A 15115-nucleotide genomic window follows, 5' to 3' on the forward strand; every position below is an offset into this window, starting at 1 on the left:
TCTCTCTCTCTCTCTCTTATGATCTAGAGCTAGTTTTCTTTGATGTGTAGACTTGAATTTCAATCCAAATTCCTTTCCATATATATAGAGAGAGAAAGAGGAGGGGGAGGAGAGAGAAAATGACAAATAGGGAATATAGAGAGAGACAGGTTATAAAATGGCATCTTCATGCTAAAATTCTAATGAGGCACCCCTGGGTTTTGGTAAATATTTTAGATACTTTGTATTTTTTGAACTTAATGACACACCCCTTCACCAAGGTCTTATATAAAAGATTAAGAAAAAATGATCTAAATACCCTTGTCTTTAGCTTCTTACCCAAAACCCTTGATTTTTTTCTCTTGATAATTCATGATTTACAGATCCTTCGTGAGGCTCTCCATCTAGAATTGGCAATGATCCGAAATATACCTAATGTTCAAACTAATCGGATTGGATTTACCTCAATCAGCTTTGAAAAAATCCAATCCAAAATATATTTTGATAATTATTATTTTTTAATTATTCTTAATTTCATATAAATACATATAGATAATACGTTTGTCTTTTTGGTTTCCCCTATATTTGTAGTGGAAGGTAGATTTTTTTTAAATTTTATATTTTCAATTTTTTTTAAACATTGATCATTTGAAAATAAGTCACATGTTCAAATCGGATCAGATCAATTTCATTAAGAATGAAATTAAACGGATCGGAATTGATTCACACATTCATTGATCCATTTGGATCAGATCAAGTACATATTTAAAAAAAAAATTGGATTAGTACTGATCCATTGCCAGTCCTATCTCCATCAAACAAATAATTGAGATAAGTAGAAAGACACAAAGTTCCTAGAGATCAACACCATTCTTTTTAAGGACTAATAAGGATTGAGTTGTGACCCAGAATGGTGTTCCCATATAATCACATATGGTGTTTACATGGCACATTTTGGTTGGATTTAAAACCCATAGGGTTGCGTGCACGACTTGTTTAGGAGTCTTATGTGTTTTAAACACTTACCAAAACTTGCCACGTATATATCGTTCTAGATCCTCTGTTTTTTTAATGCCCTGGGGGGGGGGGGGGGGGGGGGGACGTCCAACTAGGAGGACCAAAAGAGCAAAGATTGGAACCAAGACATATGGGTCTCTCCCTTGGGCACGTGCAATACACTCTCTGGGTAAAGGAGGGTGCATCCTTGCAGGTGACCCCCAAGGAAATATTGCTCATACTAGATATCGAATTCACAAATTACATTGTTTTGGATTCTTAATCTAAAGATTTACCAAGAATACATTTTTATTGAGAATCCCAAGCATCTTAACAATCTGTTTGAAGGAGAGTCTCAACTCTCAACCATGATTTGAGGCTAATTTTTTTATTTATTTAAATAATGAATACCAAGATGATGATATTAGGACTAAGACAAGTTTTTTTTTTTTTTTTTCAATAGGAGATTGAATATGAGGGTATTTATGTCTTTTTCATTAAACTCTATTTCATCAGGTATCTCCAAAAATCAAATGAGTATGTCCAAATTACCCTTACAATTATCATAAAATTTTCAAAATGTGAGGCTTTATACCTCAATTTCTCCTTTTTCAATATGGCATTAAATATGTATACTTAATATTTAATTATTGAACGATATGCCCATTCATGAAATTGGATTCTCTTTCCCAAAATCTTTACTCGAAAAAAAGGAAATTTTCAAAAGCTAACTCATTCAAGTCAACGGTTGTAAAAAGGTTCAATCTGAACCTGGTCAAAATAATGGTTGGATCCGTTTTATTCTTAGTTATTACATTGATATACCAATTAATATTATTGTTTGGATTGGATCCGTTGACCCGTAAAAATGAACATAATCCTAGGGATATGAGCACTCCTCAAGATACAAATTTTCTTTAGAATACTGGGTTTCATATTTTAACGATCAGGATGTAATTTTGTTCATAATTAAGTCATCTGATCTTAAACCTTAGTATTTTATTTATAATGATGAGTTTATATTATATTTGTTTATTAAGCTCTTGGTCTCTACGTACATTTCATGTTGTTTGTATGATGTTTGACTGATTCTTTCAAAAAAGACTGATTCTTTGTCCATCGAACATGATTGTCATCCATTTCCAATAACGTACCACCTTGATATAATTGAATGATCAAAACAATCTCAATTATTAAAATACAATCCCGAAGATCAAGTTTTAAATCAAACTTTAGGTGAGATATTACAAATATGAACAAAGTTGACCTTGACCACAAAAGAGTAGAGTAAAAATTATATTAATCAAATTATCATGATACAAACAAAGTTGACCTTGACCACAAAAGAGTAGAGTGAAAATTATATTAATCAAATTATCGTGATCAAGTCACTATTTCGGAACCCCTGGGATATATATATATATATATGTACGACGGATTTTTTTTTAAAATTATTATAAGGAAGGAGTCAATAAAATTTTGTGGATTTCTAACATGAAGCTAGTTCTAAAATTACTTCATTCCTTATTAATCTTGTAATTTTAATGGTTTGTGATGAAAATTGCTCTAAAAAAAAACAAAGGACTTTTTTGTTGAAGTCCACAAATGGTGGCCCAAACATTCATAGATCAACAAGCCTGAAAACTACGTGGCTTCTTTTGGGGCCTTTGCCTTCGATTAATCTCAAAAGAAATTTAAAAAAAAAAATTTATTATTATTATTTTTGCATAAAAACTTTACAGAAGATATCAAAATTTTGACTTAAACCAATATTGCCTACATAGTTTACTTTTTATACAAAAGGGAAATATAGGCAGTTTAGTCAACTTCCTTAAAAATATTTGCAGTGCAGAATGAAGTTGTAATTAAGTTATTTTCATGGATTCAAGGTCAAGAAGCCGACAAGCTTTTAAGTAATAGAAAATGTATTTTCTGACCTCAAGTTTCGGGTCAGGTAGGAGCCTCAATCCAAAGATTTTTAACTTTATCTTCCATTTTATTTACATTTTTTTTTTTTAATGACTTAAGATATACCCTTTCTTGTTTCTGATCCATATATTTATAATATATATATATATATATTATAAAATATGTATGATATATAAGTAATTGGCTACCCACCTAACCAGCCTAGGAGCTAAGCCTGAGACCAGCCCTGAACACAAAGCAATTAGTTATTTACTAAGGTTGCTCATGTCCTTGGAAGCCATTTGGACATCAGTAGCTCAAGAAGGGTAAATAAACCCAAAAACAAAGTTGATATCAGACATTTTAATCATCTAGCCATGTCACTTTCTAGTAGGGGTGCAACTTGATCGATTCAAATTGAGAACCAAACCAAATTGATGACTTTGGACTGGTTTGGTTTGAAAGAAGTTGTGGTTTGAATTTGGGTAAAAAAAAAATGGAAATTTGAACCGAACCAAACTAATAGCTTTAGACTGGTTTGGTTTGGAAGAAGTCATTCAACTTTGGGTTAAGAAAATAGAGAACTTATGAATTTGGTTCGGTTCTCAGTTCAAAACTTGTATAGAACTGAACCCTTATATAATAAATAAATTTGTATTATTTTAAGAGTTGGAATATAAATTAATGACTTGTCTTTTTATGGATTAATTAATAATTTTTTTTTATGGAAACATTAATGACTTGTTATATGAAATTTCTCCTTTTTCAATAACTATATATTGCTCCCAAACAAGTTCATAGGATATTGGAAACCCATAAAACCGAAATGAACCAAACCAATCTTAGTTTGGTTTGGTTCTGGTTCTTAGTCAGTGGAAGCAACCTATGTTGGTCTGGTTCTGATTTGGCCCCTATCTGAACCAAGTTGCACCCCTATTTTCTAGTCCTGAAGATATCCCAAGTACAAACACCCTGCACACACAAACCATTTACAGTGAATAGATTATGAAGTAATTAGCAACAAACTTCTAAATGGATCTAAACACAATTCGATGACCCTAAGAATATCATAACCTTAATTCAATGATCCTAAGAATATCAAAATCAAAGGTTATCACCTGACAATTAAATAAAATTCCCATAGTAGAAACATGGTGATAGGATTTAAAGGTGTCCCAAGAATATGAAAAATGGGTTTATGCTACAAATTTGACAAGGAGCTAAGTGGTTTTGATGACAAGTCAGTACCGTCTGATGTACCCTGATTGACCCATGAAGAGATCAGGTGGTGGGCAATAGCAAAGGGACCAGGGATGAACATTGGAGTAAGTTCCCCACTTTCAACGTTGAAATCTGCAGACAAGCTCTGCCCCTTCTCGACGCCCTTGCACATCTGGTATACTTTGGCAGTAGCCGTTCTTTGTGCCTTCTCATATTCAGTATAGGTCAATGCTTTCTTGACATCTTCTCTACTGTGCCACTGAGCATCTAAAGAAAGAAAAAAGAAGTCCAGGGGTTGAAGTTATTAGGTTGCATAAAAAATAATAGTATGTTTAAATATGGTGTGTCCACATAACTCAGATCTAACAACTTATAACTCATAAAGGGAGGTTTCTCAATTTGAAAAAAGAGATGAAACCATTGAGTTTTTGAACGCAAGTTGCGCCCTAGGCCATTAGGTTGAGGGCATGTCTACCTGGGTTCAAGCATTGCGTCACCCCAACTCCATTATCTCATAACTAAATCTTTGGAGTCGTGTGGGTGGAGATTGGCCCTCCCGTGCGTTGCGTGCGGTCAACTCAAAAATGAGCCCTTGACGGCCAGTGTCACGAAAAGAAAAAAAGAAAAAGAAAAAAAAAGGAGATGAAACCATTGGTCGTCTTTTCATATAACAATGTAAAGCATTTGACAACAGACTCACTCTCTTTCCCATTGAATCTCCAAAATAATATGATGCAAGTGATCAAGTTGCAGCCCACAAGTGCCCATGAATTTCGGGGTAAGTTCTTGTCAAAGTTTCTCTGTTTTATTGTTGTATGGAACCAAAAAAAAAAAAAAATCCCAAACAAGTTGTGCAAGTCATAGACTTCAATGAAATTTTGTTGAATATTTTTAACTGGGCTTCAGTTTTGTATAGCTTTGGTGGGGAAGTTGTCTTTCAGGAATGCAAAAAAAAATCTATTTTAAGTAGTAGTTTGGTTCTTTAGGCATGCACTATAAATTAATGCAGAGTGACAATGAAGGTGTTGCCTGAACAGCTAAATTCTGATGAGGCGGAGGCAAGGTGGCCTTTTGGAGGTTTGAATATTTTTATTTTGTTTGTGGGTCCTTTGGAGATTGAAGGCCTTCACTATTTCTTGAGTAACTAGATGCACGTAAGGCCTTGGATATTCAACTTTGGCATACCTATTTTATATTTATAAAAAAAATAAAAAATTAAGGGCAAAATGATTAACATACCTTCTAGCTCCTCCTTGTCCACATGTATTTCAAGAGATTTTGCATATGCAAAGAACCCCATCATCAATTGGCATGGCATGCTATTTGGTCCAACTGTAAGCATTTCAAAGTGAAAAGAAAAATTAATTTCCAGACAAGAAAATTATGTACTAACAGTATCTCTCCATTTGCACAACGGGCATAGACGTCATAAAAATATTGCTAGCACAAAATCCCCTAACTAATACAAATATAGAAATTATATATATAAACAGTTAACAAATCAAGTATACGTGAATTCTTAAAAAACTCAAACTGCAAGTAATACTTTTATCTAATATAAAAGTGATTCTAAGGTCATGGGTAGAAATTTTCTTGTTTGTTACCAAAATGACCTCAGAGATTTGGTGTTGAACCAAATCTCCTCCACCTTCTCTCATTATAATAGTAAAGAAAAGTGACACTATAAAATAGGACCAACTTGATAGATTTTTGTAAGATCAAGGTAGCTTGTTGGTTTAAACATTTTCGAAAACCCATCAACATTTCTTGTGACGATCAACAAGGTTCAGTTGCTAATGTGTTTGAACACACAAGTTGCCATGATAAGGTAGCTCTTAAGCTACCTATGATTCAAGGAAAACCAAAATCATCTGAAAGTCATGAAATCTGTACGGAGATCTTTCTTCACACATGCACAAACCATATAAAAATAAATAAATAAATAAAACCCATTTTGCATTCAATGTAGATTTTCTAATATATTTCTATACTATTATAAAGTGAAACATACACTTCATATACAAGCATCCCATATCCAGTATAAAAACATGTTCGGTTGTTAAATGAGGCTCATGCACTGTTCTATCTATAGGGAGAACTTGTGTTGCCAAAATTTCCAAAACAACCCATTATATTATTAACTTCTCTAAGATTTTAAAGACAATTTAGTTCTTTTATAACTGTGTAACAAGGACACCCCATTTTCTATGAATGTGCCATGTGTAACACCATGTCATATCTACATGTCAGAAATATGTTGACACACATTACCAAAAAAAGCTCTAAATTTATATAAATATTTTTTGACTACTTATAAAATAAAATAAAAATTGACAAGCACATTTTCTGAGGAACTATGAAAAACTCAAAGCGATTGAAAAGTTGATTTACGGAATTAAATGAAAAAAATTCAGGACAACTTTTAGTCCTATTGTTGCCTCTATAATAGTAAATTTCTAGTACAGAACCTTGCCATTATATGATGTGCCAACACATATTTTTCCACATAATTTTTTAAATGTTTTGGAAATTGCTTCATATCTGTTAATAATAAAGTAAAACCTTTATAAATCTCCTTGTTTCTTACAATTTTAATCTATTTAAGTTTGACGTGAATGACAGGCAATTGCATGTGCCCTCACCTACTAGTCAATCTAATTGTATATTTAATCCAAACATGTTTCTATTTCTTTTGCTATTACGAACCATACTTATGTAATGCATATAATCTAATTGACATAATTGCACCGACATGCTGATGTATCTGGTATCACATGATGCTTGAGTAACAAGTCATACCCACAACCATTACATGTGTAGTTAGTATAAACCTAAGTTTCCAAATTCGATCCTACTATCTGAACCTCAACTTTGTACGAAGCTAACCAGTTCCTGGTACGGTTCGTCGAATACAACAAACCACATACCAATAGATTTGCAAACCCAATCAATGTGGTTTCTTAGAATTGTTTCATTGGGTTGATGAACCGAGATGTGAAAATACAACAATTTTGATTGAGAAAGAGAAAGGGGCAATGCTAGCGTCCAGAGTTCATGAGAATGTTAGCAAACTCCACAACCTTTGACTTTCCACAAATTCCCTTTAAAAGCATTTATTATTTAGTTTTCTAACAAAAAAATAAGTCAACCATTCTTATTGTGCATTGATATGTTTGTAAATAATTTTTTCAGAGGTTTTTTAATGTTTACAAAAATGACATTACACATTAACAAGTTTGCTTTTTTGCAGTCACAGAAAAATAATTATTCTTTTTAAGGCAAATAAATTTAGTTCTTTTTTTTTCTCAAGGCACGATTCACCATCAATGAATATTTGATTTTTTTGTCATCTTTTAGCCACCACCAAATAAATACTTACTTTTTTGTATGCTTTTTGGATTATGGATACTTGATGATTGTAATTTGACTAATACGACACTTAAACTTTATAAGGCAATGATTTTTATTTGGGATAAGGCTACGATGAAGCAGTGCACAACTCTTCATGCCACCCATTTAAATGTAGGGGGACAAAACAAAAACATGTTTGTGAACAATGTGACACGAAGCTCAAGAAGATACCAGGCCACGGCTGAGAACTATGATAGACAACTTCGCCCACTTCAACACCAGTCTCTTCCCATGTCTCTCTCCTCACAGCCTCTTCCAAGCTTTCTCCTGGCTAAGAACAAGTGTAAGTTACATATCAATACTCCAACCCAGACTTCCATTAAATGGTAATGATGCAATCTTTTACTAACCATTTTTTAACAAATTAGAAATATTAAATTGAAGTGGATACACATATATTAAAAACCCAATCAAAAGGGTGCTTGGTTAGAACTCAGAATCGCCTAAGACAACTACAAGTTAGGGGGCATTGGATCGGATGTCAGATTTAGAGTTGACAATTTAATTGGAAAAATATTATGAAAATAACAACAATACCTCAATAAAACCAGCAAGGCAACTCCACATACGGGGTACAAATCTTGATTGTCGACTCAAAAGTGCACGGTCATTTTCTTTATCGATGACCAACATAATTACAACCTGTTAGAATTTGTTACCCACATGGGCAACATCAAACAACACAGCATGGAAAGCTTCAACTCTATAAATAACACAAACACTGATCAAAATCAAAGGAGCGGTGGGCATCATAACATACTGGATCAACACGAGGATAAGCTCTCTTTTTGCACAGTTCATTTGAGCACTGCTTCCTTCTCCCAGCATCTATGGGGACCATTCTATCTCCACAATGCCCACAAAAGCGTGACATATTGTGCCATTCTAGCAGAGCCCTAGCCTGATTTAATGCCAAAATAAGATAACCCATACATAACTTTCAAAACTAACAAACCTTAGCACTTTATAAATGGGATTTGCAATACTTATATAATGTCACCCATGCTTCTAAAGTGACCATAATTCAACTCAAAATCCCTATAAGATTTCAACAAATGCTCAAATATGAGTTTGTGGATTGGACGCCACAGGGAGTAAAATCAGTTTGCCAGGCTTCAATTTTGGGCTTATTTTCTGATTTATAAAACAGGATTTAAATGATCATCATCTTAGCCTATCTAAGTACAATACTACCTGTAAAAAAATATTTGTAGAAATTTAAAATTCTTCATTTACGTAGAATCAGAGATTGAAAAACCAATTGCTGAATCATGTCCTAGACATTATTGATGAAATTCAAGATAGTATATCTTTGGCGATCTCACGTATACAAAAATTTTGTTAAAATTTGTTAATGCTCTCAATGTAACTAAAAAACCCAAATTTTCTAATTTTTTGTTCAAAATTGAAAATGCTCTCAATGCAACTAGAAATCCAAAATTCACACAAAGCATCACTTACATGACCGGCAATAGCCAATTCCCCCATTGCGTGATCATCAGTCCAATCGGTGGCAACCATTAAAGTCCGCAGTTCGACAAAGCAGAACCGTCTCTCATCCAATTCAGGAACAGAACCGCCATCGGCCGACATATCGATCACCCAATAAACAGTATCATTCTCCAACTCTGATCCAAGGTAGACGAACGAATCCGCACTTAAATGAGATTCAGAATTCTCCAAAATATGCCTGAAATCAGCCAAATTGATCCAACCCAGATTCCAAACTGGTTGGGAATTTTCGGTAGAATCGAAAGAACAGGCCAAAGGCCTACCTTTCCTGAAGGGCAAGACCTTGAAATTCTGTGAAGACCCTTCATGGGTGTTGTTCTCCAAAATTAGGGTTTTTAGGGTTTCAAGAGCTGAATTTGGAGAATATGGGTCACCTGGTTTAGGAGTTTTGGTTAGTAAGGGATTGCCAGCGAAGGCGTGAACCTTCAAGTTTATAGACATGGTTGAAAGTTGAAACCTTTTTCTCTCTCTTAGTGTTAGGGTTAGGGTTTGGAATTGGGATGAGAGTGTGCGAGAGAATGAGATAAGGAAAGTAGAAGAAGAAGAAGAAGAGAGAGAGAGGGAGAAGAGCATTTCTCTCTTTCTTCCATATTTTACAAGGTTGAAGAAGATACTGGAGTTTAGTTGACAGATTTACAGCTTAGGATTATGACACGTGTATTAATATTTCTGTGGATCCCACATATCATTGTTTGGTGATCCGACCAGTTGCGTGTCTGCAACTACCACCTAATAAACTTGACGTTAGAACTAAATTTAGAGATGCAAGAATATTTGTAGAGAAACCCTTTCCAGGTTGATCTACCAAATTTAGAGATACACCTCCAGATTTTGAAGAATATTTGAGAAACCCCAATTGACCATGGTCTTCTATAAGAGATTAACAAAACATACTGGAAATTTTTGGTGGATTGATACACAAACATTCAATTTTATTGGTGACTTTTAAGTAATTAGATTTGATAATTGATCCAACAATAAAAATCACATTTGAACATTTTAGATGAATTATTTCAAACTTTCCATTTTAATAGAGAACAGAACCTCTTTGGTAAAAACAGGAACATTAACCAATGTTTGGCCAACAATCTAATAAAATCGTAAAAATCTCAACCATTTGATTCCATTAACCAATGTTATTCGAATCGAAGGGAGGAAAGAATACAATGTAGTCGATGAAAATGGACATTTCCGTAAAAGACTCTCTGAATGTACCACTCCTAACATCTTCCATGGTGAAAAAAAGATAGAAAAATATCAATCAAACTAACCAACACTATGACCAAAACTGAAAACTGAAGAAAGACAAAATTGAAAAACAAATCACCCATTTCCATGGCCTTGAAACAAAACCCAAACAAGCAAAACCAATCAAAATTCCCTAAATCTATAGAAAAATGGTGACATAGAACTCTGCATTCGAACTCAAAACTTAGTTCTCAACTTTGCTTGGTGAGCTCTGTACAAGAGGTATGTCGTCGATCCAATCAGCATAGATGCGGCTAATCTTCTCAGGTCCTTTCCACTTTAATAAGTTCCTTTTACCAAGTACTTGCTGCTTACAAGAAGCCCCAATCTCTGCCTTAATTGGTGATGTATCTCTGGCAGGAATAGAAAGAGATCGTGATGGAATAGCAATTACATTCCCCATTTCTACTTCTGTGTGGGATCCAAACTTCTGCAATTCTGTGAACAAAGCAACAGTCAACATCATTATTAACCATTAGTTTGCACCAGGAAAGGTTTCAATGATTTCATAGAAATGCACATTCATTATTTTTTTAAACATATGCAACATAAGCTGGCATCAAACAAGAGTCAGTCGGAGTACATTTTACAACTGCTTTGACTAATTGGCATAACACCAAGGCATGATTGAAGGCAAGCTGGTGTTGGACATGATGACTTCAAATGCTTTCAATTATAAAAAATACGTCAGAAGGCCAGTTTCGTCCTAAATAATAATTCCCTAATAATTCCAATCTAAATATCAGTGTTAATGCTTTTGGTACAAGATGTAACAGTATGATATAAAGATACAAAAGCTATAGATTGGAACATTAATGTTCATGAGAAAATAATTTGAGTTATATCCTAATACACAAAAAGAATCGGTCAAATATGTTTCAAAAGACATTTGTATCTATAAAGAAAAATAAATTAAGGTGTTGCTCTAATTTTATGAGAAGATGAAGGTCCCACTGTCACATGGGTATGAGAAGATGGTAAAACCCAAAGACTGAAGTGCTCATGTGTGAACAATAGTTTATTTCTGATTGACAGTAAACATGCATTATCAATGCAACAAGCTTTGTCCATGCCATCTACTCGCCTCAATAACATTAAGCTATTGATATTTTTCAAAAACTAATATCTTTCCTTCATTTTTGAGAGATAAGGAGTGAAGGCAAGTTTAGGACCCAGATCTGGGGAATTAGCACTCATATACTTCACCAACTGACCAAGATGGCACCTTCTTCAAACTACGATCTTTTTGGCCAAGTAATACTTGATTTTATGAATCACTTCTTCTAATAGGGAATTAAATGAAAATGTGTATAAGAAGAGCAAAACCAAAGTACAAAGAGCCCCCTATACAATGAGAGCTACAAAGGAGGGATTGATTCAACCGAGAGTCTGAGACTACAATTCAAATCAATCCAAAGCTACAGCTTTGGTTGGAATGATTCACATTGCTGCAACAATTGGGATAGCACTTCAACATGGATGAAAAGGGAAAAGGGAAATGGGAAATGCGTATTGGAAAATTCAATCCCATGACCATAGAAACTTCATAAATGCTTATAACCTTTAGTGATGGTTAATAAATATATCGATTTCAAGCAGGAAACACGGAAAAAAGATTGGAAACTCAAAGATTGACACAAATTATCCGAGTGATCACGGATTAAGTTTTAACGCTACAGTCCAATTTTTCAAACATTTGGGTATTATACATAAATAGGCCATCATATAGATTCAATAACAAGTTTTTCAGTGAAACATGCATAAAAAATAAACAAATCCACATCAATAACATACAAGAATAATAATAAGAGCTAACGGAATGACAAATAGATTACCTGCTTGTCCATGAGCAAAGTGACACTTCTCGGCAAACGGGCAATGACCCGTTGTTTCCCACTTGTTACACATCCTTGTCTTCCAATACACAGGCTTTTGATTCCCCATGTTATAATCACCACTAAAATTCATGAAACCATTACCGTCTGGTTGATCAGACCCATTCATGTTGTCCAACGAAGAATCTGTATTCCCAATAGTCACCACTGAACTCTCCCTAAACTTTGCCGGATCTTCGTGAAGAAAATTGCATCTCTCCCCATATGGACACTCCTCCCCATTATAAAACTTCTTGCAGAGCTTAAGCCTAGTGATTAGTCTTTGGTCATTTTCCCAATTTGTCATACGTTCGTCCCCTTGGGAAGCAACAATTTCCTGCCAATTGGGCGGAGGTTTACGGACATCTTCGATCCCATGAGCGAAGTTGCAATTGAGCCCATATGGACAAGTGCCCGCTTTGAATCTTGCACAAAGACGGGTCTTAAAGAAAATCCTGCCTATCCCTCTCTGAACAGGAGGATTTGGTGGAGGCATTCTTGAATTTTGAATCGTATTAGGGAAAGAATTTGGGGGGATTTCTTCTGCGTTTCTGGGTTTTTTGAAGGGTGGGAATTCGGCATTTGATACGGGTATCAATTGTTCATTATCGATTGGAACTTGAGGCCAGAATCCCATACCTTCGCTTCCGAAAGGATAGGATGGTGGGAAGAATTGAGGACCTTCGCTTCCGGAAGGATATGGTGGTGGGAAGAATTGAGGTGGAGTTGCGGGAACACTCATATTGGTCGATTCTAGGGTTTGATAACAGATTTGTTTCTGATCCGTCAAACAGACAATTCAATCGGAAAAGAATTTTTTTTAATAAAATCTCAAGAAACCCAGATGAATTCGATCGAAGATTTCTGATTCAGTGAAAATCAAGAGAACCGAAATGAGAGATTGGTCGATAACGAAATTCTACAAAAGAAAATCAAGAATCAGGGATGGAATTTGATCAGGCTAGCAGCCCTAATCACGTTGAAGAAACAATCTTAATGGGAGTTTTAGAAGAAAAACTGCAAAACCCTAAAACCTAATCACACCGATTGTTCAAGAAGAGCTGTATATAAATCTACTGAGAACCCTGTTACGCCAACCTGGATTCGGAACCCTAATTTTTGCTGTAAACCTTACAACCCTAAATAGTTTCCAAAAGCCTAATTCTAACTTTACTCGAATTCCAAAACCCTAATAGGAGTCGGATTTGTTTTAAAATCCTACTAAAACCGTTCCTAAAAGGACGGGACCAAATTTGTATCCCACAAATGGCCCAATCTATAACATTTAAACTTAGATATGTTATTGGCACCCCAACGTTTACTTATTGCACCCCAATTAAAATAAAAAACTTGAAAAAATTTCATAAACATGTGCAACTTATGACAAAATTCCGATTATAGTACACTATTCAGTTTTAATTTCCAAAAATTGCTTTCCAGCTAGATCATCACTTTTACAATCAACGATCTCGCTGATAAATTATCAATGAGGACAAATAATTTTAAAGTAACTTTTATAATCGACAATCACGTTGAAAAATTATCAGCGAGATCGTAAATAATGTTAAAGTCAAATACCCTTGATATTTTTATTGTCGAGATCACTGATAATTTATTAGCGAGATCTTTGATTATAAAAGTGACAAACACACTGGAAAACATGTCTTGGGAATAAAAATGAATAGTGTATTGGAATCAGAATTTTGTTATATTTAGCACACAAAATAGTAATTTACCTAAATACTTAAGTCCATGATTGAGGATAAATAAAAGTTGGGGTGCCAATAGAAACTTTCTCTCTTTCTCCATTTTTTTTTTTATTTCTATTTGTTAGATTCCAAATTTTATGAGGGCCTAATCCTAATTGTAAACAACTTTTGAAGTTGTTTCAATGTGTCACAAAGCTTCGTAACATTAAAATAATAATTTGAATCAAACTTTTGTAATACTTGAATGGTGTGTTTTAATCCTTAAATAAGATGTAATAAATAATTTAAGAAATTGAAGTGTCATAAATCAAAGTTGGGGTGACAATAGCAACTCTCTAAACTCAGTCATGTTGTAAAAAACCAAGAAAATTATTAATTATGGCCTATAATCACATTGTATAATTTTTTAAATTACAAAAATATCATTTACTATATAAAATCTTCAAAAATTCTTTCATCAATATTTTAAATTATAATAAGCCCTTCTTATGCATATGTGTTGATTTGAAATCAAAAATAGATCTCACAAATGCCCCCCACCTTTACATTTAAATTTAACACAAGTAGGTTATTTTGGTTTTAAAAAAAAAAAAAAACTAAGAATTTTCAAAATCTTTTTTTATAACAGGTATCCATGTGAACAGCGACCTATCTCGTATCTAGACTTTGTCCAATCCATAGACCATGGTCTTGTCCGAGGACAAGTCCTGGGGCACGTGCAATGCTGGCACATCACATTCGGGGTGCACATTGGATTGGATAAATTCAAGAGCTGAACCAATCTGAAGTATATATATATTGTATTTAAAAATAAAATCTTTTCTTAGTTTCGTTCTTCTATTTTCTATTTCTCTCTTCTTCATGTTTGAAAAAAATATAACCGTCGTTCGTCTCCTTCACCTCGTCACTTCGTCGGAAAACGAAGAGGTAACCATCTCTTTCTCTCTCTCTCTCTATCTCAATTGTGTTAGTATGTTATGAAGATGTAACTCATCAAAGTTTTCAACTTCATCTCCTCTATTTTTTTTTATAACAAAAACTCATAAAAAAATATATACAAATCTCTCTCTCTCAACTCTCAAATGGATTTACCTATTTATGGAAAAACTTTCTTAAAGAGTTTGATTCGTTAACTTTACAATAACCTTTATGTCGTGTTTGTTATATGAAATATATTATACGAACCTAGACTTGGATTCGTTAATCTATCATTTATGGATTAGTTTTTTCACTAATCCATCAAAAATACCAATTTTA

The 15115-nt window shown here is 34.0% G+C and overlaps 2 protein-coding genes across 3 annotated transcripts; both read right to left on the bottom strand.

Annotated features, from left to right (window-relative positions):
* Nucleotides 1–3649: 3649 nt before the first annotated feature.
* On the bottom strand, nt 3650–9645 carry NUDX19 (nudix hydrolase homolog 19). 2 transcript variants are annotated; one of them, XM_086453728.1, is made up of 7 exons: nt 8977–9645; nt 8276–8416; nt 8053–8157; nt 7687–7786; nt 5344–5436; nt 4132–4371; nt 3650–3855 (listed from the first exon to the last, which is right to left on the bottom strand). In XM_086453728.1, the coding sequence occupies exons 1-7, from the start codon at nt 9598–9600 to the stop codon at nt 3824–3826; spliced, it is 1335 nt and encodes a 444-aa protein (XP_086309854.1). In that variant the 5' UTR covers nt 9601–9645; the 3' UTR covers nt 3650–3823. The 2 variants fall into 2 exon arrangements, with proteins under 2 accessions (XP_086309854.1, XP_086309846.1); XM_086453720.1 differs by lacking the exon at nt 3650–3855 and having other exon boundaries at nt 3885–4371; nt 8977–9642.
* Nucleotides 9646–9909: 264 nt separating this feature from the next.
* LOC147411914 (Zinc finger (CCCH-type) family protein) lies at nt 9910–13403 on the bottom strand. The gene is made up of 2 exons (XM_086453741.1): nt 12111–13403; nt 9910–10713 (listed from the first exon to the last, which is right to left on the bottom strand). Exons 1-2 carry the CDS (start codon nt 12889–12891, stop codon nt 10460–10462), a joined length of 1035 nt encoding a protein of 344 aa, XP_086309867.1. The 5' UTR covers nt 12892–13403; the 3' UTR covers nt 9910–10459.
* Nucleotides 13404–15115: the final 1712 nt, after the last annotated feature.

Source organism: Akebia trifoliata, chromosome 1 (genome assembly GCF_017979445.1).
Source record: "Akebia trifoliata isolate Shusen 1 chromosome 1, ASM1797944v1, whole genome shotgun sequence".
NCBI lineage: Eukaryota > Viridiplantae > Streptophyta > Magnoliopsida > Ranunculales > Lardizabalaceae > Akebia > Akebia trifoliata.

Excerpts from the sequence above, each read along its gene's own strand:
- LOC147411914 (XM_086453741.1), bottom strand. The coding sequence starts at position 12,891 with ATGAGTGTTCCCGCAACTCCACCTCAATTCTTCCCACCACCATATCCT. Across the intron at positions 10,714-12,110 it reads CTTTGCTCATGGACAAGCAG|AATTGCAGAAGTTTGGATCC; the intron begins GTAATCTATTTG and ends CTTTGTTCACAG.
- NUDX19 (XM_086453720.1), bottom strand. The coding sequence starts at position 9,600 with ATGCTCTTCTCCCTCTCTCTCTCTTCTTCTTCTTCTTCTACTTTCCTT. Across the intron at positions 8,158-8,275 it reads CTTATCCTCGTGTTGATCCA|GTTGTAATTATGTTGGTCAT; the intron begins GTATGTTATGAT and ends AAATTCTAACAG. Across the intron at positions 7,787-8,052 it reads GCCTTGCTGGTTTTATTGAG|CCAGGAGAAAGCTTGGAAGA; the intron begins GTATTGTTGTTA and ends ACTTGTTCTTAG.